We start from the raw sequence: 26,123 nt of genomic DNA, 5'->3' as shown, positions 1-26,123 counted from the left end.
TTTAAAAACAGCTCATGGGCTAAGTATGAAATTATAAAGCAGAAAAATCATGTCTTGTGGGACCAGTTATTATTTTGTGAATTTTCAGGAGAGACAGGTACTTTGGTGAATGCAATACTAAACACTGAGAGTCATATTGCCAGAGGCAAGGGCGGTATGCAATGTCTGAGAGCACTGAAAGCAGTGTTTCTCACGCTATTACACAGGATAAATTTTTTAGATGTGCGTGAATAGCCTGAACATAATTTGTCACCACACCCATATGCTGCACCATTTGCCACTATTTGCCATATTTGTCACCACACCCATATGCTGCACCATTTGCCATATTGTGGCACATACCTCAGCTAAGGAGCAGAAAGGGAGATCTGGCATTATGATCACATTTGTGCCTCAGAGTCGGATGGTAATGAATTAAGCCCCGTTTCGGAGACTTCAGTGCAGCACTGAACACAGGCTGGTTTAGAACAGTGGGCTAAACAGCTGGCTTGTACTGCAGAACAAGACCAGCAGCGCGGGTTCAATTGCCGTACCCGGCCTCTCCGAACAGGCGCCAGAATGTGCCGACTAGAGGATTTTCACAGTAACTTCATTGAAGTCTACTTGGGACAATAAGCGATTATTTTATTTCATAGAATCTACAGTGCAGAAGGAGGCCATTCGGCCCATCGAGTCTGCACCGGCTCTTGGAAAGAGCACCCTACCCAAGGTCAACACCTCCACCTTATCCCCGTAACCCAGTAACTCCACCCAACACTAAGGGCAATTTTGGACACTAAGGGCAATTTATCATGGCCAATCCACCTAACCCGCACATCTTTGTGACTGTGGGAGGAAACCGGAGCACCCGGAGGAAACCCACGCACACACGAGGAGGATGTGCAGAGTGACCCAAGCCGGAATCGAACCTGGGACCCTGGAGCTGAGAAGCGATTGTGCTATCCACAATGCTACCGTGCTGCCCACTTTGTAATGAGTGTTTGAAGGAGTGTTGCATTGCTGGAAGTCCCAACTTTTAGCTAGGAAATTTATTGAGATGCAGCGAGATGAATGGACATCTTCTTGCCTACACAAACGGAGAGGAGAAGTAAAGGACAGCTATTCAGGGTGACAGAAGGCAGAAAATGTAGCCCGTAAAGACCAATGCTTGGATCACTGTTATTCATAAAGTTACAAATACAACATTATTAAGGAACATTATTAAGGTTATGTTTTGGGACTGTTTTTTAAAAAATTTAAGGTAAAATTAGGGGATGGGGCAGTCATGTAACATTCTGAATTCTTTTTTTTTTTTTTTTTTTTTATAAATTTAGATTACCCAATTATTTTTTCCAATTAAGGAGCAATTTAGCGTGGCCAATCCACCTACTCTGCACATTTTTGGGTTGTGGGGGCGAAACCCACGCAGACACGGGGAGAATGTGCAAACTCCACACGGACAGTGACCCAGAGCCGGGATTGAACCTGGGACCTCAGCGCCGTGAGGCGGTTGTGCTAACCACTAGGCCACCGTGCTGCCCAACATTCTGAATTCTGTCCGACAATCAGCCTAAGTGGCTTGGTTGTTAAAGGTCAAAGGGAAGATGATGCAAGATGCTCACACCTGTAGCCAATTGTAATAGCAGTTGTGCCGACTGTGGGTCGTCTCACAGGGAGGTGTTAGGAATGTCAAGTTTCATAAATATGTACGTTTTAAACTGTTTAATTACAGCTAGAATAGAGTTGAGGGTCTAGAAGATAGCCAATTAACATTTCTAGCTGGATACAAGGCCCGTGTGATTCACGCTGCCGTGGAGATGAGCTTTGGCAAGGGGAAGCCATTGCCGTTTTGGGTTACAGGGTTTCTAGGATATCCCTGGAACTCTGAGACACAAGTCAGACTTGGCAGTCAGAGAGGGCAGGAGATGTGAGCAGCCAGTCCTGCACCTGAAGCAGAGGAAACGCCGACTCTTTTGTTCGCCAGGCAGAACACAGTAAGAGCTCATGCTTAGATTAAAGAGCCTGAGTTTGTGTGGATTCAAAAGGAGGCTGGAATATTCACCTAGCTGGACAGAAAGAAGAAATCTCCAGTGCAATCCTCACAGTGGCAGTCAGTTCTGGAATTCGAAGTCACCAGTTTGGGAAAACAAAAGAAATCAAGTCCCCAGGAACAATGAATAACTTGGGACAGATTTCTGGAGAACTTAAGTGTCAGTGTGCTACATAATAAAGGCAGTGTTTTTGTCATATTAAAAGTTAAATAGGGTCTTTTTCTGTAGTTTAGTTGTCTACTAAATTGCCGTTAGTCAATTTTGCTTTTGTCCCTGTAAAAAGTCTTAAAACTTGAAACCTTGCTATGTGATTCAGCCAGGCACTGGAATCCCTTTAACAGTTATCAATCTCTGTATATCATGACAAATAATTTACATTAATCGGCAAAATGAATTTCACCACAGGTAAGTATTACATTCTAATGAGAAAAGGAACTCGCATATTCCCGTACTTGGAAAAGAATAAAAAAATGTTTTTTATTCTTTAATTATTTTTTCCAATTAAGGGGCAATTTAGTGCGGCCAATTCACCTATCCTGCACATCTTTGGATTGTGGGAGCGAAACCCACGCAGACACAGGACAGTGACCCAGGGCCGGGATTTGAACCCGGGTCCTCAGCGCCGTAGGCTGCAATGCTAACCACTGTGCCACCGTGCTGCCCTGGAAAAGAATAAAAATGAGGTAGAGTAACAAAGATCGGGAATGTACAAATAACACACATCACTACGTAGCGACACAGGTCAATACAGCCAAGCACAAGGGCTGGTCTCTAGAGGGATAGAAAAGTAGACAATAAGCTGAACACGTATTGAACCCCGGTTCGACATGTTTGGAGCACAGTTACCTTATTATAAACTGGATATGGAGCCACTGGAGTGGGTGCAAAACAGATTTACAAGAATGATACCAGAAATATGGGGGTACACAAACAGGAGCGAATGAACAGGCTAGATCTATTTTCTCTTGAAAAGAGAAAGCTGACTTAATACTGGTTTTTAAGATTATGAAAGGTTTTGATGGAATAGACAGAATGTGTGTTCATTCATGGAGAAGGGTAAAACTAGAGGCCATCAACTGATGCCAGTCACCAAAAAGTTAAACAGGGAATTCAGAAGGAGGTTCTTTGCCCAACATGTGGTGAGAATGTGGAGTTCATTACCACACAAACTACTTGAGATAAATACAACAGGTGAATTTAAGGGGAAGGTGGGCAAGTATATGAGAGAGTACGGAATGTAAGCTCATGCTCAGAGTTGGCTGAGGAAGGATGGGAGGAGCACATACCCCAACTGACTGGATGGACTGAATGTGCAGCACAGAAATGGGGCCGATCTCGGTAATTCTATGCAACTAAGGCACCGCATTCCAGTTCTGGTGGAGGCCATGGGTCTTGTGGTGAGATTTGAAAAGGAGGAGAAGGGAATTAATTCCCCTCTCCTGGGCAACATTCATCCTCAAATCAACGCCACCAGAACAGATTTGCTTATCTAGCTCTTTGTGGGATGTTGCTGTACGCAAATCAGCTGTCAGATTTACCTACATAGCAGTGACTATGCTTCAATAAAGTTTGCCATTAACTGTGAAGTCTTTGGGATGCCTTGAGGATATGAAAGACACTATATAAATCAGATATAGAACACAAGGTCATTTGGACATGCGGAGAAGAGGCGGAATTAAAATCTCTCAAACTTTTGCGCTGCACAAGACAACATTTAAACCTCTTATGGCAACACAGAAATGTGTAATGATTGTACAGCTTCCCAAATAGGCTAGTCTGTATCCCTTTGCACAACATATTTTCCTATCTGCGTACCTTCGCTGAACGTTCCATGGTATATGCAAGACCAGAGTGGACAATGTCCTTCTCAGAGGCACCCTGTGGAGAGAGAGAGAGAGAGAGAGAGAGGGGTATGTTAACCTACAAAAAAAATAGCAGCAGCGTGTGAAAATATATCAGAAGCTCATTGGAACCTGCAATCTGGCAAAATGAATTAGGATAATGTTGTTGGAGGGAATAAGTTATCCTTGGAATGGGTGTTGGCCACGTTCTCAGACTGAGTCCCTGTGTCGAGGTTCCCTCCAGTGTCTCTCTAAGTAAGGCACCAGAAGGCAGACAAGAACTTCCTGGGGAACAGCCTAGCCTTGGAGATAACCTTACTCTGAAGCCTAATCTCTGGAGCTCAGGTTTTACAACACCTTAAAGAATGCGGTTCGGGGTTTGGTCCCGTCTCCTATTCCCAGATTTTACTCATTTTAATGTACAGCAATTTGATCGTTGCTTTCATGCTAGTTACATTCAAAAAAATAATTTTAAAAAATGTTTCAAAGAAAATTACTTATTTTAAGTGCTCACGAGCAAGAATGCAATGAAATGTAGCAAATAAACAAACCTGGATTTTGACGACATTAGTTGGATTCTCTCAGTTCCAAGATTACGATTTGTTAACACTTTCGCCCAAGATGATTTTGGGTTTTATTTATAAATTAATGATAGCTCAATACCTGCCTCCGCCCTGAGCTCTACTTGATACTTTCCCACAACAATCTCCAAGAGGCACAAAAGCCGTACTTTACTGCAGGTCTACGAGGTTCCCTTAAGGAAAGGATTGCAAATGATCATCCAACAGGATGCAAGCTCTGCTGTAGTGCACAAGGTAACGGTTATAAAAAACCACAGCTCTCAAAGATTCATTGCCGATGCATTCAATGTTTTCACTCTGTAAGGCTGAGGATGTGGCCAGCAGGAAGGCAAAGATTTGCATTCACTCAGTTTCCAGCTAGTCAGAGCTTCAGGAATGTCAAGCAAGTTTCGACGTGGAACTTCTGTGACTGTAGCCAGTTCTATGTTAACTTAGCGAGGAAGGAACTGCAGACTTTGCAGTGAGCCATCTGCTCTTGGCAATGATTTCAGCAAAAATAAGTGAATGCTACAGACTCCAAAAGAACTCGAGGCATACAATACACCTGCTGTGTACATCTACCAAAAGGTGAATTGTCACTTTGAGGTCGACTCCTCAGATGGTCAGTCACTGAGCTGAGCTACTTTGCTACCAAATGCGCCACGCAAAGGTCCAGTGGTTTCCCACAGAAACATAGGTATCAGTCCCACAAACCTGTTTCACCACTCTGAGAGCTTGGTTCATCTGTATTTTACTTGATCCATTACAAAGCAATGTATCTTACTCCATACCCATCAATACCCTTGGCTAGCAAATATCCATTGATTTATTCATTTAATTAGCTAGCATCGACTGCTTTATAGTGCAACACTCATATCACCCTTCTGAATCACGGGAGTGCTATTGTTCATCGTGTAAGCACTTAGTTCTCCGAATGAGCATTCTGACTTGGTATCATTCCCCTGCCTTTTCCCCGTACCTTTGCGCATTGCTTCTATATAAATAATCACCTAATACCCTCGAATGTCTGGATTAAACTTGCCTCCACTACACTTCCAGGCTGTGCAAAAAGGTTTTGCTCACATCACATTTGCTTATTTTGTAAAGCACTTGAAATCTGTGCCCTCTCGCCCTCAATAATTTTACAAACAGGAACAGTTAATAGTAATAATAATAATAGCTTATTGTCACAAGTAGGCTTCAATGCAGTTACTGAGAAAACTGCCTGTTTGGGGAGGCCGGTACGGGAATTGAACCCGCGATGCTGGCATTGTTCTACATTACAAGCCAGCTGTTTAACCCGCTGTGCTCTCCCTATCTACTCTGTTCAGCCCCTTTGTGATCTTGAACACCTCTATCAAAGCCTCCCTTACATAGAAAAAATAGAACATAGAAAACGACAGCACAGAACAGGCCCTTCGGCCCACGATGTTGTGCCGAACCTTTGTCCTAGATTAATCATAGATCATAGAATTTACAGTGCAGGAGGCCATTCGGCCCATCGAGTCTGCACCGTCTCCTGGAAAGAGCACCCTCCCCAACACTAAGGGCAATTTTGGACACGAAGGCAATTTATCATGGCCAACCCACCTAACCTGCACATCTTTGGACTGTGGGAGGAAACCGGAGCACCCGGAGGAAACCCACGCACACACGGGGAGGATGTGCAGCCTCCGCACAGACAGTGACCCAAGCCGGAATCAAACCTGGGACCCTGGAGCTGTGAAGCAATTGTGCTATCCACAATGCTACAGTGCTGCCCTTAAGAGCTAATTAATCTACACTCCATCATTCTACCGTAATCCATGTACCTATCCAATAGCCGCTTGAAGGTCCCTAATGTTTCCGACTCAACTACTTCCACAGGCAGTGCATTCCATGTCCCCACAACTCTCTGGGTAAAGAACCTATCTCTGACATCTCCCTTATATCTTCCACCATTCACCTTAAATTTATGTCCCCTTGTAATAGTTTGTTCCACCCGGGGAAAAAGTCTCCGACTGTCTACTTATCTATTCCCTGATCATCTTATAAACCTCTATCAAGTCGCCCCTCATCCTTTTCCGTTCTAATGAGAAAAGGCCTAGCACCCTCAACCTTTCCTCAAAAGACCTACTCTCCATTCCAGGCAACATCCTGGTAAATCTCCTTTGCACCTTTTCCAAAGCTTCCACATCCTTCCTAAAATGAGGTGACCAGAACCGCATACAGTACTCCAAATGTGGCCGTACCAATATTTTGTACAGCTGCATCATCACCTCACGGCTCTTAAATTCAATCCCTCTGCTAATGAACGCTAGCACACCATAGGCCTTCTTCACAGCTCTATCCACTTGAGTGGCAACTTTCAAAGATCTATGAACATAGATCCCAAGATCTCTCTGCTCCTCCACATTGCCAAGAACCCTACCGTTAACCCTGTACTCCGCATTCATATTTGTCCTTCCAAAATGGACAACCTGGTTTAGCTCACTTGGCTAAATCGCTGGCTTTTAAAGCAGACCAAGCAGGCCAGCAGCACGGTTCGATTCCCGTACCAGTCTCCCCGGACAGGCGCCGGAATGTGGCGATTAGGGGCTTTTCACAGTAACTTCATTGAAGCCTACAATAAGCGATGACAATAAGCGATTTTCTTTTCATTTAATTTAATTTAATTTAATTTAATTTAATTTAATTTAATTTAATTTAATGGTTCGAGGAGAACAGAGAACTTTCCTTTCCCATTATTTTGGGACTGGAAACTTTTTTTGAACTTTTTTTGAAGAGGTAAACAACCTCAGGCAACCGGGAAGTAATAATCAACATAAAGCAATTTTTGCTCGACGCGTGTGTGTGTCTGTGTGTGGGCACTGTTTTGGACAAACTATTGGGGTCACGAGCAGTGACGCAGCAATGACTCAACAACTATCACCACCCCCTCCTCCTCCCTCAACAACTATTTCTCCCTTCCCCCAATAACCCCAATTTTCACTCCAGATTTGCTCCAAGTGAGAGGCATTAAAATGGGAGCACAGCAGGAAAGAGCCTGGCAAGCACTGCCCGAGTTTATATAACATGAACTGTAACAGCTGCAGATTCAATTATTTATGGTCACTGAAGAGCTACTTAAAATATTTTGTCAAGTGACCCAAATGTAATTCAATGTAACATGCATAAAAAGGAAACTAATTTTGAAATACTGTATTTATAAGGGATGCTGCTTTGAACGGATCTACGACAGAAACAGCTATTAGAAGCAACATGTCAAAGTGTGTGTTTTAATGCCACCATTTATGGCATCTCCATTTTTAAGCAAAGCATAAAAGCTGCTTTAAATTAACTATAAATATTGGAGGAAAGTCTTAACGTCCGACCAGTTTACTACAGCCTGTTACAAAGCAATGTACCTCCGATCAACACTGCAAACACCTTGGGCGAGATTCTGTCTTTGGCCACCCCGTCGCCAAAACTGTGGAGTTTCACGCCAGAAAAACTGTCGCGAAAGGGCCACATATTCCTAACCCTGCAGGGGGCCAGCAGGGACCCGGTGTAAATCTAGCAGCTTTTGCTGCAGAAACGGGCCCCCACACTTCTGGGTCGGAGGCCAAGCATGCGCATGGCGGCAGCCTCCAGCAGCCACGCCGTGCTCCATGGCGGACTTGGACCGTGGAACAAGACACTAAAAATAGATCCCCTGATCGGGTGCGCCCGACCCCGCCCACCTGCCCAAACATTGCCCGCCCGCCCACCCTTCGATCGGACCACCCCTGACCAGGGTGGCCACGGACTGAGTCTGCAGCTGCCACGCCCTTGACCAGGGTGGCCACGGACTGAGTCTGCAGCCGCCACGCTAGTATCCCAACCGGCAGGGCCATATTAGATCCACGCCGTCGGGACTTTGGCCGGTCGGGGGCAGAGAATGGCGGGGCGGGCCTCCAGCAATGGCCTCAGGTAGGTGCTTTGCGGCACCGTGTACGCCGCTTTTCGGGGCCCGGAGAATCGGGGAACCGGCGGCGGTCCGGATTTCGTGCACCGAAATGGATTCTCCGACCCGGCGCCGGCCGCGATTTCAGAGAATCCAGCCTATTATGCGCAAACACGTCAAGTGTTTAATGCAAAAGCATTAAAATAAACGTAGAACTGAAAGATCAGACACAGGAGGGTGCCAGACCTTCAGTTTGTATCTAATCATTCAAGATAGTGCCAGACTAACACGATCGTCCATATCAGGGGCACAGTGGGAGCAGTCCAGAATAGCTGATCTCCCAGTACTCCCTCTACTGCTGTGGGAGAGGCTGCATTTCCTTCTGTCTATACTGCTCAGCAACACATCTCAGAACCATAGTTTTTAATAAATATATATATAATACATATCACTCAGTGCGTTATTCAAGCCACACTTTGTGCACCTGTAAGGAACATCAACCATTGCTGACAGAAATAAAACATGTGAACAGCACTCATGACGAGAAGCATTAAGGATGTGTCAAAGCCAGAGCCAAAAGTGGAGCAGTCTGTCATGCAGGATCATTAGAGAAAGGCAGGCTCGTTAGCACTTCGACCAATACAGAACCCATTGTTCAGTTAAATCTATTTAACGTAGTATTTAATGTACTTTTTCAAACCAGGCTAAAAGGGCCACAGAGGAAAGTAACAAACGACAAGCCTTTATTTCATATCTAGTGTCAACATCAAACCACCTGCCAATTTCCCAGATCTTTTCTTCAAATGAGAATGGCGCCATAGTCATGGGTTATTGCAGAGTATTATTACAATGGTCTCATAGGAAAGTTAACACGCAGAATAGGGATGTGATAAACACCCTGAGAAAGCATTCAAAGCCAGGTGGACAGAGCAGAAATTGCTTTTTGCGTGGCAACCTCCCAGTAAGGACAATGGCATGGTTTTCATACTGGCTTCAGATTTCATGGATCAATGCAGATGTATTGCACACTTTCCTGCCTTACAGTTTATGAATTCACCATTGAAGGTACTGAAGTATTTGCCTCGTGTTGTGTCGGAATATTACTGGATTTGAAACCTAACCTAGTGTTCAGCGGCTAATTCAAGAGCACAGAATTGGCACACCGGACTGGGAGCTGAACTCTGCAGGGCACATTCTAAAATGATCATCTCTGCAACTCAGTGCAACCAACTGGGCAAACGTGTTTTGACATGTTTCTGATGTTTCTTCAGATATGCTCCGACTGCCAGGCTGAAACTTGCACTAAACATTCAAAACCTGCTTATTGCCATAATGGAGATCGATCTGCCAGTTCTTCTGGTCTCGAGGCAACTAATTATTCCTTTCCTCAAGGAGACTGATCAACTTTGTTACAACACGTTTTATTCAAGGAGACAATGTGCGGAGCGTTTATTCGCGAACGAATTACGATTTTCAAAGCCACATTGAATGCCACAGGATCAAGAAGAGACCATTTGTGATGGTGTGAGGCTGAACAGCTTGTAAAATAAAAGTTTGAATCATCACCTTGACCAATAGTGGTTTATAGGATTCCCAGCGGTGGGTTGAAAATCATACTCAACCACGGAGCATGATACCTAGCAAGATGTTGATGTGCACTGACTTAACCTCATGAAAACAGAGTGGATGGATAAACTGGGAGAAAATGTATACCAATGACACCCAGCCCTAACTTAACACTACCCCCTCCAGTGTCTCATGAATGTCAAACAGACTTTCCTCCAACTAAGTATTGGAAAGATCAATGCCATTGTCTTCAGACTCTGCCACTTAGTTTCCTTAGCTATTGACTCCATCCCTTTCCCCGACAGCCATCTGAAGCTGGACCAGACCGTTCACAACCTTGGGGCTATTAAACGTACCCAAAATGTGCTTCTGATCATATATCAGTGCCGTGACGGAGACAATCTATTTCCAACTATGTAGCATTGCCCAACTTTGATTCCATCTCAGCTGAAACCATTCAGTTAACTTTTCAATTTGATGCTCTCCTGGCAGGTCTATCTTCCACTCGCTGCGAACCAGGGGTCAACAGGCTCCCCTGCCTGTGTCCCAACTCACACCAAGTATCATTCTCCCATCACCTGTGCTGAGCAATTATAGCTTCTGTAAGCACTACGGTGACATGAAAATTCTTTTCTTCTTCGAATTCCTCCACAGCTTCGTCCCTCTCTATTTCTGGAGCCTCCTCCAGCCCCCAACCCTCCGAGATATCTGCACCCCTCCAATTCTGGCCTCTTGTGCATCCTCAATTTTACTCGCTCCAGCAATGGCAGACAAATAGTCAGCTGCTGAGTCTCTAAGCTCTATAATTCCCTCCCTAAACCTCTACACCTTTATTTTCTCCTTCAGGACATTCCTTAAAACCTACCTCTTTGAGCAAGCTTTTGATCATTTGCTTTGATTTGTTGTGAAATCTCCATGTGGCTCAATGCCAGGTTTTGTTTGATAACTGCTATGAAATGCCTTGCGACGTTTTACAACATTATGTTGCTATATAAATAGATGTTGTTGCTACTTTTGATGTTTGGAATGAAGACACCCATAATGTGCATAGGAGCACAAGAATTAGGAGTGAGCCATTCAGCCCCTCAAGTCTGCTCCACCATTTGATAAGATCGTGGCTGATCGGATTGTGGCCTCAACTCCACTTTGCTGCCAGCCCCCCCAGAACCCTCCACTCCCTTGCTGACCAAAAATCTAACTCAGCGTTGAACATATTCAATGACCCAACCTCCGATGCTCTGTGGGGAAGAGAATTCCACAGACTAATGACCTTTAGAGGTCAATCGCAAATGACAGACCCCTTATTTTTAAACTGTGTCTCCTAGCTCTGGATTTCACCACATCTCAGGATCCACCCTGTCAAAGTCCCCATAGAATCTTATATGTTTTAAATAAGATCACCATTCATTGCTTATAAATTTCAATGGGTATAGAGCCAACTTGCCCAACAGAAGAGGAAAGGCATGGTGGCACAGTGGTTAGCACTGCTGGTTAGCACCAGGGACCAGAGTTCAATTCCCAGCTTGGGTCATTGTCTGTGTTGAGTCTGAACGTTCTCCCCGCATCTGCGTGGGTTTCCTCCGGGTGCTCCGGTTTCCTCCCACAGTCCAAAGATGTGCAGGTTAGTTGGACTGACCATGTGAAATTGCCCTTTAGTGTCCAAAAAAGGTTAGGTGGGGTTACTGGGATGGGGTGGATGTGTGGGTTTAAGTGGGGTGCTCTTTTCAAGGGCTGGTGCAGACTTGATGGGCCGAATGGCCTCCTTCTGCACTGTAAATTCTAAAATTTCAAGATAACACCTTCATCCCAGGAACAAGCCAAATGAAGCTTCTCTGAACTGCTTCTAATGCAATTATATCCTTTCCTATTTTCTAACTGAACATAGAACAAGAACAAAGAAAAGTACAGCACAGGAACAGGCCCTTCGGCCCTCCACACCTGCGCCGACCATGCTGCCCGTCGAAACTAAAATCTTCTACACTTCACGGGTCCATATCCCTCTATTCCCTCCTCCAGCAGAGAGTTCCAGGCACCCACTACCCTCTGTGTAAAAAAAAAAACTTGCCTCGTACATCTCTTCTGAACCTTGCCCCTCGCACCTTAAACCTATGCCCCCGAGTAATTGACCTCTCTACCCTGGGGAAAAGCCTCTGACTATCCACTGTCTATGCCCCTCATAATTTTGTAGACATCTATCAGGTCACCCCCTCAACCTCCTTCGTTCCAGTGAGAACAAACCAAGTTTATTCACCTCTTCTCATAGCTAATGCCCTCCATACCAGGCAACATCCTGGTAAATCTCTTTTGCACGCTCTCTAAAGCCTCCACATCCTTCTGGTAGTGTGGCGACCAGAATTGAACACTATACTCCAAGTGTGGCCTAACTAAGTTCTATACAGCTGCAACATGACCTGCCAATATTTATACTTAGTGCCCCGGCCAATGAAGGCAAACATGCCGTATGCCTTCTTGTCTACCTTCTCCACCTGTGTTGCCCCTTTCAGTAACCTGCGGACCTGTACACCTAGATCTCTCTGACTGTCAATAGTCTTGAGGGTTCTACCTTTCACTGTATATTCCCTACCTGTATTAGACCTTCCAAAATGCATTACCTCACATTTGCAGTATTGATGATTGAAAGGAAGGGCTTGTGGAACTGTATAGTGGCATTAGTCACTGCACGCTTCACATTCCAAAACCCATAAAGTTTAATTTTAAATTACGAAGGCAGGTTGCGATTGACTAGATGTTTAATCCCTTGTGTGCAAAAGATTAAAGCCGATTTGGTTCATGCGTTGAAGACAATTAAAGAATTTTATGAGTTAGAAAGAGCAAAACTATTTCCTCCTATGGGAGATTTCAGAACAAGGGGTATAATGTCAAATTTAGAGCTAGACTTCAGGGGTGCTGTCAGAAAGCACTTCTTCTCAAATTATTATGGAAATCTGGAGCTCCTCAAAAAGAATGGATGAGGCTGGAGGTCAACTGAAAATGTAATAGCCGAGAGACGAATAGATTTCTGTTAAGTGTTATTTCTTACAGAACCAAGTTGGATAGATAGAGCTTTTTAAAAATAAATTTAGAGTACCCAATTATTTTTTTCCAATTATGGGGCAATTTAGCGTGGCTAATCCACCTGCCCTGCACACCTTTGGGTTATGGGGGTGAAACCCACGTAGACACGGGGAGAAATGCAAACTCCACACAGACAGTGATCCAGGGTCGAATTCGAACCCGGGTCCTCAGCGCCATAGGCTGCAGTGCTAACCACTGCGCCACCGTGCCACCCTTGGATAGATAGGAGTTAAGATTACATGCGATCAACCATATCGCAGTGTGGAGGCACATGATGGAAATTTCAATAAATTAACACGATAAAGCATGGAGCAAGTCTGTCCTGTGACACTCGGTTCCCAGGGAAGAGTGCCAATGTTGGCAAAGACCTGCAAGTTGATCTCAGGTCTGTGTGGTGGAGAGATGTACTTTTATTTTTAATAAAAAGGAGGTTTTATGTTTAAACTAATTGGTCAGGGGGCTGGGAAAACAAGCTGTAGTCCCGAAGCCAGTATTGAGAGTAGTGAGGTACTGAGGAGGGTATCAAGGTCGCAGGCGTGTACCAGCAGACAGAAAAGTGGGTTGAAGTGTGTCTACTTCAATGCAAGGAGCATCCGGAATAAGGTAGGTGAACTTGGAGCGTGGATTGGTACTTGGGACTATGATGTTGTGGCCATTACGGAGACATGGTTAGAACAGGGACAGGAATGGTTGTTGGAAGTTCCGGGGTATAGATGTTTCAGTAAGAGTAGGGAAGGTGGTAAAAGAGGTGGAGGAGTAGCATTGTTAATCAAGGATAGTTTAACGACTGCAGAAAGGCAGTTCGAAGGGGATCTGCCTACTGAGGTAATATGGGCCGAAGTTAGAAATAGGAAAGGAGCGGTCACTTTTTAGGAGTTTTCTATAGGCCCCCAAAAAGTAATAGAGATGTGGAGGAAGAAATTGCAAAATTATGGATAGGTGTGGAGGTCTCAGGGTAGTTGTCATGGGTGACTTTAACTTTCCAAATATTGATTGGAACCTCTATAGGTCGAACAGTTCGGATGGGGCAGTTTTTGTACAGTGCGTGCAGGAGGGTTTCCTGACACAATATGTGGATAGGCCGACAAGAGGCGGGGCCACATTGGATTTGGTACTGGGTAATGAACTGGGCCAAGTGTTAGATTTGCTTGTGAAAATGAAATGAAAATCACTTATCGTCACAAGTAGGCTTCAATGAAGTTACTGTGAAAAGCCCCTAGTCACCACATTCCAGCGCCTGTTCGGAGAGGCTGGTACAGGAATTGAACCCGTGCTGCTGCCTACCTTGGTCTGCTTCAAAAGCAGCTATTTAGCCCAGTGTGTTAAACCAGCTCCTGGTGTGGGAGAGCACTTTGGAGATAGTGACCACAATTTAGTGTCTTTCACTATTGCAATGGAGAGGGATAGGGCCATACGGCAGGGCAAGATTTATAATTGGGGGAGGGGTAATAATGATGCGATTAGGCAAGAATTAGGGAGCATAAGATGGGAACAGACACTGTCAGGGAAAGACACAAATGAAAAGTGGAGCTTGTTCAAGGAACAAATACTGCGTGTCCTTGATAGGTATGTCCCTGTCAGGCAGGGAGGAAATGGCCGTGTGAGGGAACCATGGCTCACAAAAGAGGTTGAATGTCTTGTCAAAAGGAAAAAGGAAGAGTATGTAAGGATGAGAAAACAAGGTTCAGTTGGGTCGCTTGAGGGTTACAAGGTAGCAAGGAATGAGCTAAAAAAAAAAAAGGGCTTAGGAGAGCTAGGAGGGGGCATGAGAAGTCCTTGGATCAAGGAAAACCCCAAGGCTTTTTACTCTTGTGTGAGAAATAAAAGAATGACCAGGATGAGGGTAGTGCCGGTCAAGGACAGTAGTGGGATCTTGTGCATGGAGTCAGAAGAAATAGGAGGCGCTGAATGAATACTTTTCTTCAGTGTTCACCAAGGAGAGAGGCCATGTTTTTGAGGATGTGTGTGTGATACAGGCGGGTAGGCTGGAGGAGGTAGATGTTCTGAGGAAGGATGTATTAGCAATTTTGAAATACCCGAGGGTCGACAAGTCCCCTGGGCCAGATGGGATATATCCTTGGATTCTTTGAGAGGCAAGGGATGAGATTGCAGAGGCTTTGGCTTTGATCTTTGGGTCCTCACTGTCCACGGGGATAGTGCCAGAGGACTGGAGAGTGGCGAATGTTGTTCCTCTGTTCAAGAAAGGGAATAGGAATGACCCTGGTAATTAAAGGCCAGTTAGTCTTATTTTAGTGGTTGGTAAGTTAATGGAAAAGATCCTGAAGGATAGGATTTATGACCATTTGGAAAGATGCAGCTTAATCCGGGATAGTCAACACGGATTCGTGAAGGGTAAGTCTTGCCTCACAAATTTGATTGAATTCTTTGAGGAGGTAACTAAGTGTGTAGATGAAGGTAGAGCAGTTGATATCATATACATGGATTTTGGTAAGGCGTTTGATAAGGTTCCCCATGGTCCGCTCATGAATAAAGTGTGGGACAGAGGGAAACTTGGCCAATTGGATAAGTAATTGGCTATCACATAGAAGACAGAGGGTGGTGGTGGATGGAAAATTTTCAGACTGGAGACCAGTTACCAGCAGTATACCACAGGGATCAGTGCTGGGTCCTCTGCTATTTGTGATTTTTATTAATGACTTGGAGGAGGGGGCTGAAGGGTGGGTCAGTAAATTCGCTGATGACACCAAGATTGGTGGAGTAGTGGATGAGGTGGAGACTGTTGTAGGCTGCAAAGAGATATTGATAGGATGCAGAGCTGGGCCGAAGAATGGCAGATGGAGTTTAACCCTGATAAGTGCGAGGTGATTCATTTTGGTAGAAAAAATTTGAATGCGGATTACAGGGTCAACGGCAGGGTTCTGAGGAATGTGGAGGAACAGAGAGATTGTGGGGTTCATGTCCACAGATCTCTGAAGGTTGCCACTTAAGTGGATAGAGCCGTGAAGAAGGCTTATAGTGTGTTAGCGCTTATTAATAGGGGGCTCGAGTTTAAGAGCCGCGGGGTTATGCTGGAACTATACATGACCCTGGTGAGACCACATTTGGAGTATTGTGTGCAGTTCTGGTCACCTCATTAGCGGAAGGATGTGGAAGCATTGGAAAGGGTGCAAAGGAGATTTACCAGGTTTGCAGGATATGTCTTATGAGGAAAGGTTGAGGGAGCTCAGGCTTTTCTCTTTGGAGCGGAGGAGGATGAGAGGTGACTTAACAGAGGTTTATAAGATGATGAGGGGGATAGATAGAGTGGACGTTCAGAGACTATTTCCTCGGCTGGATGTAGCTGTTACAAGGGGGCATAACTATAAGATTCAAATGTAAAATATGTATGCTGGCTAAAGGGGGTGGCCACAATTGTTGTTATGAAGATGCTTACCTGTAAATATTCATGTTAAATTTTTGTGTTTTCTTTTTTTCTCTCTAATAATTTGTAATTTGTCATATATAAAATATGAAAACTCAATAAAAAACATTTATTAAAAAAACTATAAGATTCAGGGTGGGAGATATAGGAGGGATGTCCGAGGTAGGTTCTTTACTCAGAGAGTGGTTAGGGTGTGGAATGGACTGCCTGCTGTGATAGTGGAGTCGGGCACTTTAGGAACTTTCAAGCGGTTATTGGATAGGCACATGGAGCACACCAGAATGACAGGCAGTGGGATAGCTTGATCTTGGTTTCGGACAAAGCTCGGCACAACATCGAGGGCCGAAGGGCCTATTCTGTGCTGTACTGTTCTATGTTCTGTGGCACAAATGTGCAGTGCCACAGGGTAGGGGCCTGCGGGGATGTTCCTGAAAGTGGTTTACTTTTTTAGTGTTCATTTACAGGATGTGGGCATCGCTGGTTAGGTCAGCATTTATTGCCTATCCCCAATTGCCCTTCAGAAGGTGGTGATCAGTTGCCTTCTTGAACCGTTGCAGTCATTCAGGTGCTGTTAGAGAGGGAGTTCCAGGATTTTTACCCAGAGATAGTGGAGGTATATTTCCAAGTTAGGGTAATGAGGGACTTGGAGGGGAACATTGAGTAGTGGTTGTGGGTTTGAAAGGTGCTGCCTGAAGAACCTTTGTGAGTTACTGCATCTTGCAGTACATCTTGTAGATGGTACATATGGCTGCCACTGTTCGTTGGTGATGGAGGGTTTGAATGTTTGGGGAAGGAGCAGCAATCAAGCGGGGCTGCTTTGGCCTGCATGGTGTTGATCTTCTTAAATGTTGTTGGAGCTGCACTCATCCAGTCAAGTGGGGAGTATTCCATCACACTCCTGACTTGTGCCTTGCAGATGGTGGACAGGCTTTGGGGAGTCAGGAGGTGGGTTATTTACCGTAAAATACCTACCATTCTCAAATTAGGAGGGAGTGGTGACATAGTGGTAATGTCACTGGACTAGAAATCCAGATCCCCCGGCTAATGCTCTGGGGACAGAGGATCAAATATCACTCCAGCAGCTGGTGGAATTCAATTGAAAAAATCTGGAATTGAAAGTGGATTTCAGGAATGATGACCATGAAACTATCATTGATTTGCACAAAAACCCACCTGGTTCACTTATGTCTAATGAGGGAAGGAAATCTACCATAGTTACCCGCCTGGCCTGTGTGTAACTTCAGACCCACGGGTATGTGGTTGACACTTAACTGCCCCATGGCCAAGAGTTCAAGACGAATTAGGCATGGGCAAAAAAGTGCCAGCGGTGCCTATGTCCCAAGAAAGGATAAGAAAAGTCATATTTCATGGACTGGAAACATCTTTGTCTGTAAATGCAGCAACTACATAACTAGTCACCACACCCAGTTTACATGGATTGTACCGACACTATAAATGGAGCATTCACTGCCCGACTTTGAAGGAAACACCCTATTTTGGAATGAGCTGACAGATGTTTTAAAAATGCATCCAAATTGTGCCATTGGCGTTTGGCAGTCTTCATCTCAAATACATGTGGCTCCCATCACTCAAGCAGTTTGCCTACACCCTTTTTTTGTTCTCTGCACGATATTCAGCTATAAAAGCTTAAAGAGGAAAGGGAATTACCAATAAACTATGATCTAGCTGGTACAGCAAGGTGCACAGCACCAAAAACAAAATAAGAAAACTAGAAGCATTATTTCCTACTCATGTGGGATGGATAACTGAAACATGACATAAAGGGGCCATCAGTTAAAGTGTCGGACACGACTCATTCAAGGCAGTTCAAATTCATAATCAATATGAATACAATATGAATTATCAATATACGCTGCTTTCCTCACACTACCGCTGTAGCTGCCCATAGACTATCAATATTAAAGGGAATGAAAGGAGCTGTATGCGATTAGCTTAGCAAATACTCTCCTCATATTTTTTTATTAAAACAGTAACCATTTCATTTGTACAAGGCCAGACGGTAAATACACTAATTTTGCATTGGAGAAACTGGGTACCTTCCCCTCTGTACCGACGTACGAGGAGAGGGCAGAGGATATTCTGACTATTAAAACGGTGAACAATACAGTTGTACAAAAACAAACGGTACAAGCACTAAACTTTGCGCTGGAGAGACCAGATACCCTCGCCTCTGTACCAATTGAAGGGGGAGGAAGGGGAGTGGTGGGGAGAGATGGGCAAGGAGGGCGGTGGGGAGGGAGAGAGGTGGTGGTGGAGAGAGGGGGGACCGGTAGAGGGGGGCCCAATAGGGCGCTGCCTGAACCATCTATGGAGGCAGAGAAATAGAAGAATCTTCAATTATGATGTGGCAGATTCCGGGAGCACCCCGGAGGGGGTGAAGTTGCGACACAGTGTCAGTCACGCCAGAGTCCTGCACCCCGCTGCAGAGAGCCTCATGTGCACCCTCAGCTCCCGACATTAGGTGGTTGACAGTCTTCAGACAGTCATCCTGAAGGCCCTGATCCTCCACCACATTGAGCGCAGTGGACGACACTGGCCCACCAACTAACCCAGGGCCAGCCTCGATCCAGCCGTCAGGATCAACAACAAGCGGGATCTGCTCGGGCTCCTCCCGGGATCCAGGGCCAGCAGGAGGCGGTGGTGCAGCCAATTTCCTTCAGCATCTGTAATTGACAGGTTTTGCTAAGCCAACAGTAAGAATCTCTGAATACAAGGTTAGTTTCAGAACAGCTTTACTCCTTAACAATGCATCTACTTCCATCATCCGCAAGATATTAAATATAAAACCTAATGCACCAAAACCAAAGTTCTTTCAAGGCCCCATTTTCATACGCTTTCTCTGTCGAAATCCTGATCAGTGCCAGGATATTCTTCGGCATTTTGACAATATTTTTCTGTGCTTCACTTTACTCTCCGGAGTTTAATGGCAGAATAAAGATCAGTTTATTTGTCTGTTAGATTTGGAGAGTTGGAGGCACGGGAATTGGGGAGGGGAGGGAGAGCATGAGAGAAGAGGGATAGCTTAAGAAACTCACCGCTATTCTGGCTTGGAATTCTGCTGTTGGTACAACTGGTATTGTGCCACCGTGCTTGCCAAACTTCCTCTCCAGACTTTCCTGTACAGACACTAAGGAGGAAATGGAACAGAATTACTGGCTGGACAGAGTCAAAATTCAAATGGACGTGTGAAACTGCTGCAAACAGCAATGCGCCCGCCGCCCATCAGCTTCCATGCTGGGTGAGGGGTTACGCTGCAAAGTGTTAGACAGCAGATACAGAAAACTTAAGCAGCAACTGGATTTGATGAAAATGGTTCTGCGGTTCAGTCAGCAGTGGCACAATACATTGTGCTCTACCTCATGCCCCAATGGAGTGCAGTAAAACGCGAGGCATCTTCTGAATGAAGATTTTAAATATGAATATTTTTTCTTTCAAGCTTCGCACTGTTGCTAAAACATCAGTTTAAATACAGCATATGCGTCACCAATTTAAACGTGCATTTATACAGCACATTTAAGGTAACAAAGCAGCACAAGGCATTTCCCAAAAGCGCAATGAGGCAAAAAATGACCGAGTCAAAGAGGATAATAGGATAGGTAACCAGACCTTTGTTCAAAGAGGTTTAGGGAAGATATTTCAGAACTTCGGGCCTCGATGGCTAAAGGCACAGTGGCCAATAGGGAGGCAAAGATATTGGGGATGCACATGAGGGCAAATAAGAGTACAATGATAGAGAGACAAAGCTATGCAATGATAGTATTGCAGGGCAGCAGAGGATAACTGCTATCTGTGGAGCCATAACCTAGCCCAAGACCACATTGTCTAAAGGAAAGAAAGAAATTGGGGGGGGGGGGGGGGGGGGGGGGGGGGGAAATGCATAAGAATCCCAACAGTACAGAAGGAGGCCATTTGACCCATCGAGTCTGCACCTACCCTCTGAAAGAGCATCCTACCTAGGCCCAATTCCCCACCCTATCCCCATAACACCACCTAGGGGCAATTTAGCATAGCCAATCCACCTAACCTGTACCCCTTTGGGACTGTGGGAGGAAACCCACGCAGACACAGGGAGAAAGTGCAAACTCCACACAAACTCACCCAAGGGCAGAATCGAACCCGGGTCCCTGGTGCTGCGAGGCAGCAGTGCTAACCCTTGTGCCACCCTGATTCACAAAGGAAATCATCTGATGGTCTTCCTCGTTAGTGGTTACTTGTGCCAATTTTAGCACAGGTTCAGTGTGTCTGCAGCCGCCCAAAATAAACGTTACCATGAAATAAAATCCAGCAGTGTTAAAAGCTTAAATTTGATTAACCTCCAATGTAATTCTACGCAACTGCAGCTCTCACTATCAGAATCAACAGTTTTTACAAAAGTAACAGAAATCTGCTGTCCAGTAATTTGCTCGGGATAATATTCCAGCTATCATGCTCACAGTGCTTGGTGTCACCACGTCCAATTTAAGGCAATTTTACCGACATGGGCAGGACCTAAAGCCAAGTCTCTGGATTATGAAGCATTTGATCAACTGAAGAATATCTGCTGAGATTTTGGCATCTATGGGTAAACATGGAATAGACAGAGGAGCAATTGTATATTGCTTTCAAGGCAGTGATCTCATTTCTACTCAAAAGAATTGACACAAGGATAATCTACAGATTTCCCAAAGACTCTTAATCTTTCTTAGGTTCTTATAAAAATCAGCCTGCAAGAGACCTCACTGACCGGCTGCCCAAAGCATTAACCCCAACATCTGACAGTGGCAAGAGATTTTAGGAAGGGTAGTTGAAGCATTACAAGGGCACATTTTAGCCCACTTCTTTTCCATTGCACGGTTTCCTCCTGGATTGTCCATGCATCACTCACCGCCAGCATTCAAAGATCAATTGGATCCAAGACCAAACCTGACGTATCGTTCCTCCTGGAAACTTCAGGGCAGCAGAAGCAGTTTGCTTCTGACAGTTTTTTCCAGCGGGTGTGTGCAGGGGAAAAGATAGGAACCATGCCCACTCCTACAGTGCTGGAAAGGAGTACTAAGAGGTCAGGTGGCAGGTGGTTTGTGTCAGCAAGCTTAGTCTCACCGAATCACGACGTCTAGATTTATTGCCATGGTTGCTCCTTTTCATTTCAACCGCTTTGACCTTCCTGATATCCCATTGTTTTCGGACAGTCGCTGTTTCTAATGCCATTTGTACCTCCTTTTGGTTTCTTTACAGATTTAATTGCCAATGTTCCCCTCAAATTCCATTTGCAGTACAAGGCTGCGTCGTTGCATTGCTCGGTTACTTGAAGAACGATGTGCGTGTGCGCGCCTTCAAAGGAACGTTGCTCCTTGCACACCCTATTTGTTCCCTGTGCAGCCACACAGTTCGGAGAAAAACGTGCACCTTAAAATCTCCTTTTGCTTTGCACAATCTACTTTGTTATTTAATCTCTCTAGCCTTCAATTCCACAGTCACTGTTGTTCTGCCCCCTCCATCCTGCCTGTGCTTGCGGGGGTTTGGTTGGGGGGGGGGGGGGGGGGGGGGGGGGTAATCTGCACTTTTCAATGTCTGATGCTCATTGCAATAGCTCTAAGCCAAGTAAGGCCGGTAATTTCATCAGTATTTATGCAGCAGACAGGCACTGCCTCGTGATTCCTCTCCACCTTAGTCAAATTACTTATGTTCTTTATTCACAGGCTCTGGCAAGGTGGCAATTCTTTCTGTGAAATATGTTTTTGGAGGTGGGGGAGGGCTCATGTTACAATATATATATATATATATATATATATATATATATAGGGTGCAGCAGCTAACCATGTAAATGTTTGTGCACTTACCGAAACGTTATGTATACTTTACTTCATTTTGTGTGTTCAGTTGTTTGCCAGAGAGAGAGAGAGAGAGAGAGAGGGCGGGCAGGAGGGAGGGAGAGAGAGAGAGAGAGGGTGGGCAGGAGGGAGAGAGGGTGGGCAGGAGGGAGGGTGGGCAGGAGGGAGGGAGGGAGGGAGGGAGGGTGGGCGGGTGGGAGGGGAGGGAGGGAGAGAAGTGAGTGAGTGAGTGAGTGAGTGAGTGAGTGAGTGAGTGAGTGAGTGAGTGAGTGAGTGAGTGAGTGAGTGAGTGTGAGTGAGTGTGAGTGAGTGAGTGTGAGTGAGTGGTTGAAGTGAGTGAGTGAGTGGAGTGGTGTGAGTGAGTGTGCTCAAGCGTCAAACTCAGATAGCTCCCTCCTTCATTCAGTGCCATTCTTCTAAATGTGTGCATTAGCAAATGCACCAGACCAACTTGAGGCCTGCCCCTTAAACCTGTACAGCAGCCAAAAGCACTACTGTGCATACTAACCAATTAGTAGCTGGATTTCAGGGGATAGGAAGAACAACCCTGACATTAATAGTCAGCAAACCCTCAAGAATTGTAGCAAAGAGATTAAATCCAAAGATAAAACAAGGTCAGCCACACGTGTCCTGAAAGCAGTCATTACGTTAAGGCGATGATGCAGAATTATTACCTTGAGGGGTCTTGTGTGGCTGCGACTGTTCAATTGAAACCTTTAATAAGTTTCATCCATCATCTGTGCTGTGTTAAAACCACGTCACAGGAGACGGGACCCAAAATTACTGACCCCTCCCCCTCCAAAAATTATTGAACAGAAAAAATTGCCACCTTGGTTTAGAATGGATTCAAAGATAGCTCCCAAAAGGTGAAAGATTCCATTGCCCAGAAAGTCCCTAATTCTACCGGGATAGACTCCACACGAGTTCTCAGCTCTCCAGCATCTTACTGAAATGAGCCTGTGCATTAAATATTCCTCAGCTAAGATCAAAAATGAGGTTCATCCTGACCAAGCATCCATGCACATTCCTGCAAGAATCAGCAGACAGCAATTAAAAGTGGAATTGCTTTCAGATTTCCCTCATTTCGAGCCCGTGGACAGGGGCCAGCTGTAATTGCTCTACTGCTGCCCGAGTAAAAGCTTTCAAACAAACTGCACTACTTATTTCATTGCACTGCTGAATCATAAATCCAGATCTAAAAACCACAAGACCACTGTGATGTTGTCCACAGAGGGTTCGACTTCAATACTGTACTCAGATACCTCGCCACGAAAGCCTCAACATCACTTACTTAGCAGATGGTAATTGGAGTCTCGCTCATATTTGAAGGTCAGGCGGCCATAACTGACGTGGTTCAGATTTTTCAGCCACTCAAAGTAGGAAACAGTGACGCCACCAGCATTCAGGTATAGGTCCTGCGAAGGAGGGAAAATAGTTACACGGATCAGAATGGCATTGACCCAGGTAGCAAAGTCCACCGAGGCACCAATTTACATTGCGGTGATGAAGCAAAGCTTCATATTTTTCTTCAAGATCCCTTCCCAGCTGCAGCAGTATCGAGGCAGGGCAGGAGAATGGCTGTTACATCGCCTCAAAAAGCTTCACTTTCATGTCCCGAAGGCACAGTGGCAGCAGTTGAGACCTCAGATCACACTGACTGCCGACTCTCTCAAGTGCAGTTGGTGTAGTACAGGGGTATATGCGAGAGGATTAGAAACTGCAGTGGGGACGCCATCTCAATGGGCTTAGACAATTGATGATGGTCTCTGCAGTGATGTTATTTTGTGCCTTACTATGTTTTTCAACATTAGTAGGATAGTCCGAATACACATTGAAACACACGGGAATCGCACTTTTAAAAAATAACATTTAGTGTACCCAATTTTTCCCCCCCCCAATTAAGGGGCAATTTATTGTGGTCAATTCGCCGACCCTGTGCATCTTTGAGTTGTGGGGGTGAATCCCACACGGACATGGGGAGAATGTGCAAACTCCACACGGATAGTGACCCAGGGTCGGGATCAAACCTGGGTTCCCGGCACCGTGAGGCAGCAGGGCTAACCACTGCACCACCGTGCTGCCCCCAAGGGAATCACTCTTTACACTAAGAGAGGGCACTAGCAACCATAGCCACCATGATGCACATTTACAAAGTGAATACGGCAGGATTATTTTCTCTGGTTGCAGAATTGGCGGCAACCTGACATTAAAAAACCCAGACGAATTTAGGGTTTGAGGAAAGATTTACATCTGAGCAATGGGACTGGAAGCCCCTCAAGCCTGTTCTTAATTCAACTAGATCAGCTATAAATGATTAATGTGGGTCAAATATAAACAAACAACAGATGAATATTAGCATGAACATGCACAAGTCTTCCCAGCTCCCTAGTCAGTCAGAGGTCACCTGACTCTAACATTCACTTATATACTGAGACTCCTAGTGGTTACTCAGCGAATTACAACACAGCCATGATATCATTACCGCTATGACCCAGCCTCCACTGCCCTCTGGAGGAAGTGAATGCCACACAACATTTTGGGAGGCTGGCAGGGACTGTTCAAGAATTGTGTCGGTGAACTTTTTTGACATCATCTCCAAAACAGACTAGTTCAAGTTTTAATGCTTATGTCCCTTGGTAGTAGTTTCTCTCCATGCACTCTATCAATTTCTTCAGTCACCTTAAACAACACAAGTACATAGCCCCGTTCAATTTTTAAGGTCTGCAACCTGTCCTCATAAGTTAACTGTTTTCACTCTGGTATCATTCTGGTCATTGAGGGGCCAGGAGAAATTATCTTACAGGGTTGGTGAAGCTCTGATTGCTTTCCCCACAGGTGGTAGCCAGAAAGATGAGTGTATTTTGTAACGGAAGCATAAATAGCCAGCTGAAGCAAGGGAAATTAAACCTGTAGGGAACAAGAATAATTTCTGGCTTCCCTAGCAAGGACAAAGACGTGGGTATAACTGCACGTTTCTAAACATGCATGGTTTTATATGCTTAATGTCTTGCAACAAGATGACTTTTTCATTTAAAAATAAGATTTTCCAATTAAGTGGCAATTTAGCGTGGTCAGTCCACCTACCCTGCACATCTTTGGGTTGTGGGGGTGAAACCCACGTAGACACGGGGAGAATGTGCAAACTCCACACCGACAGTGACCCTGGGGTCGGGAAAGAAACCGGGTACTCGGCGCTGTGAAGCAGCAGTGCTAACCACTGTGCCTCCTTGCTGCCCTAAAATGACATTTTCATGAGCGAAAACATTTATGGGTAAATAGGCAGTTTATCTTGAAGCTGGTGTTGGAATATTATGTAAACGTTCATTCGATGGGCTCAGCGAGCATCCAAGTAAAACTGTTACTTACTTTACTTACAGGGCTGTATTTATCGACGTTTTAAACAGATGAAAGGCAAATTTAGATTAAGGTCGCAGAACCTGATTGTGGATTACAGAAGAACAGCAAAAGCAACTGGTGACCAGTTCTTTCTGGTAGAATTGCTTCAGTAACGGCTTCAAAGACATATTTCAGTAAGAACAATGATGCTGTTTGGCACATACCTCTGAAGAGTAACTTGTGCACCGTGCGCACAGCTGGGATAAAGTGAAAACCACAGGACAGAACGCTCCAGATTAGGTCTGACTGCATTTTTTACTGAACGACCCGTACCAGCTTTTAGGAATAAGGACACAGCGGGTAGTTGAGGCAAGAGCTTGTGGTATTACGCACTAGCTACTGCACAATTCATATTTCAAAACCCAAAAAGCTAAATGGGTTAAAATGGGGGACGGTTCTCAGACTAGTTTTACCATCCATTGCGTATAGAAAATAAAGGCTAATCTAATTTGAGTACTGAAGACAGCTGAAGGATTTGATGGGGTCAAAAGCGAGAAGCTATTTCTCCTGCTTGGACAACCCGGAACAAAGAGGCTTC

The 26,123-nt window shown here is 45.0% G+C and overlaps 1 protein-coding gene across 1 annotated transcript in view; it reads right to left on the bottom strand.

Moving 5' to 3' along the window:
* The window catches only part of LOC119956001 (glutamate dehydrogenase, mitochondrial), a 104,248-nt gene that overhangs the window by 5,634 nt on the left and 72,491 nt on the right, over nt 1-26,123 (bottom strand). The window contains exons 11-13 of the mRNA XM_038782663.1: nt 23,481-23,604; nt 19,415-19,506; nt 3,846-3,908 (exon numbers count right to left, since the gene is read on the bottom strand). Coding sequence (XP_038638591.1) covers nt 3,846-3,908; nt 19,415-19,506; nt 23,481-23,604 — 279 coding nt within the window. The remainder of the gene's footprint in view (nt 1-3,845; nt 3,909-19,414; nt 19,507-23,480; nt 23,605-26,123) is intronic.

The sequence above is a fragment of the Scyliorhinus canicula genome, chromosome 22, assembly GCF_902713615.1.
Source record: "Scyliorhinus canicula chromosome 22, sScyCan1.1, whole genome shotgun sequence".
Classification (NCBI taxonomy): Eukaryota; Metazoa; Chordata; class Chondrichthyes; order Carcharhiniformes; family Scyliorhinidae; genus Scyliorhinus; species Scyliorhinus canicula.
The sequence above is the reverse complement of the archived record's forward strand: the minus strand, read 5'-3'. Positions and strand labels throughout refer to the sequence as shown.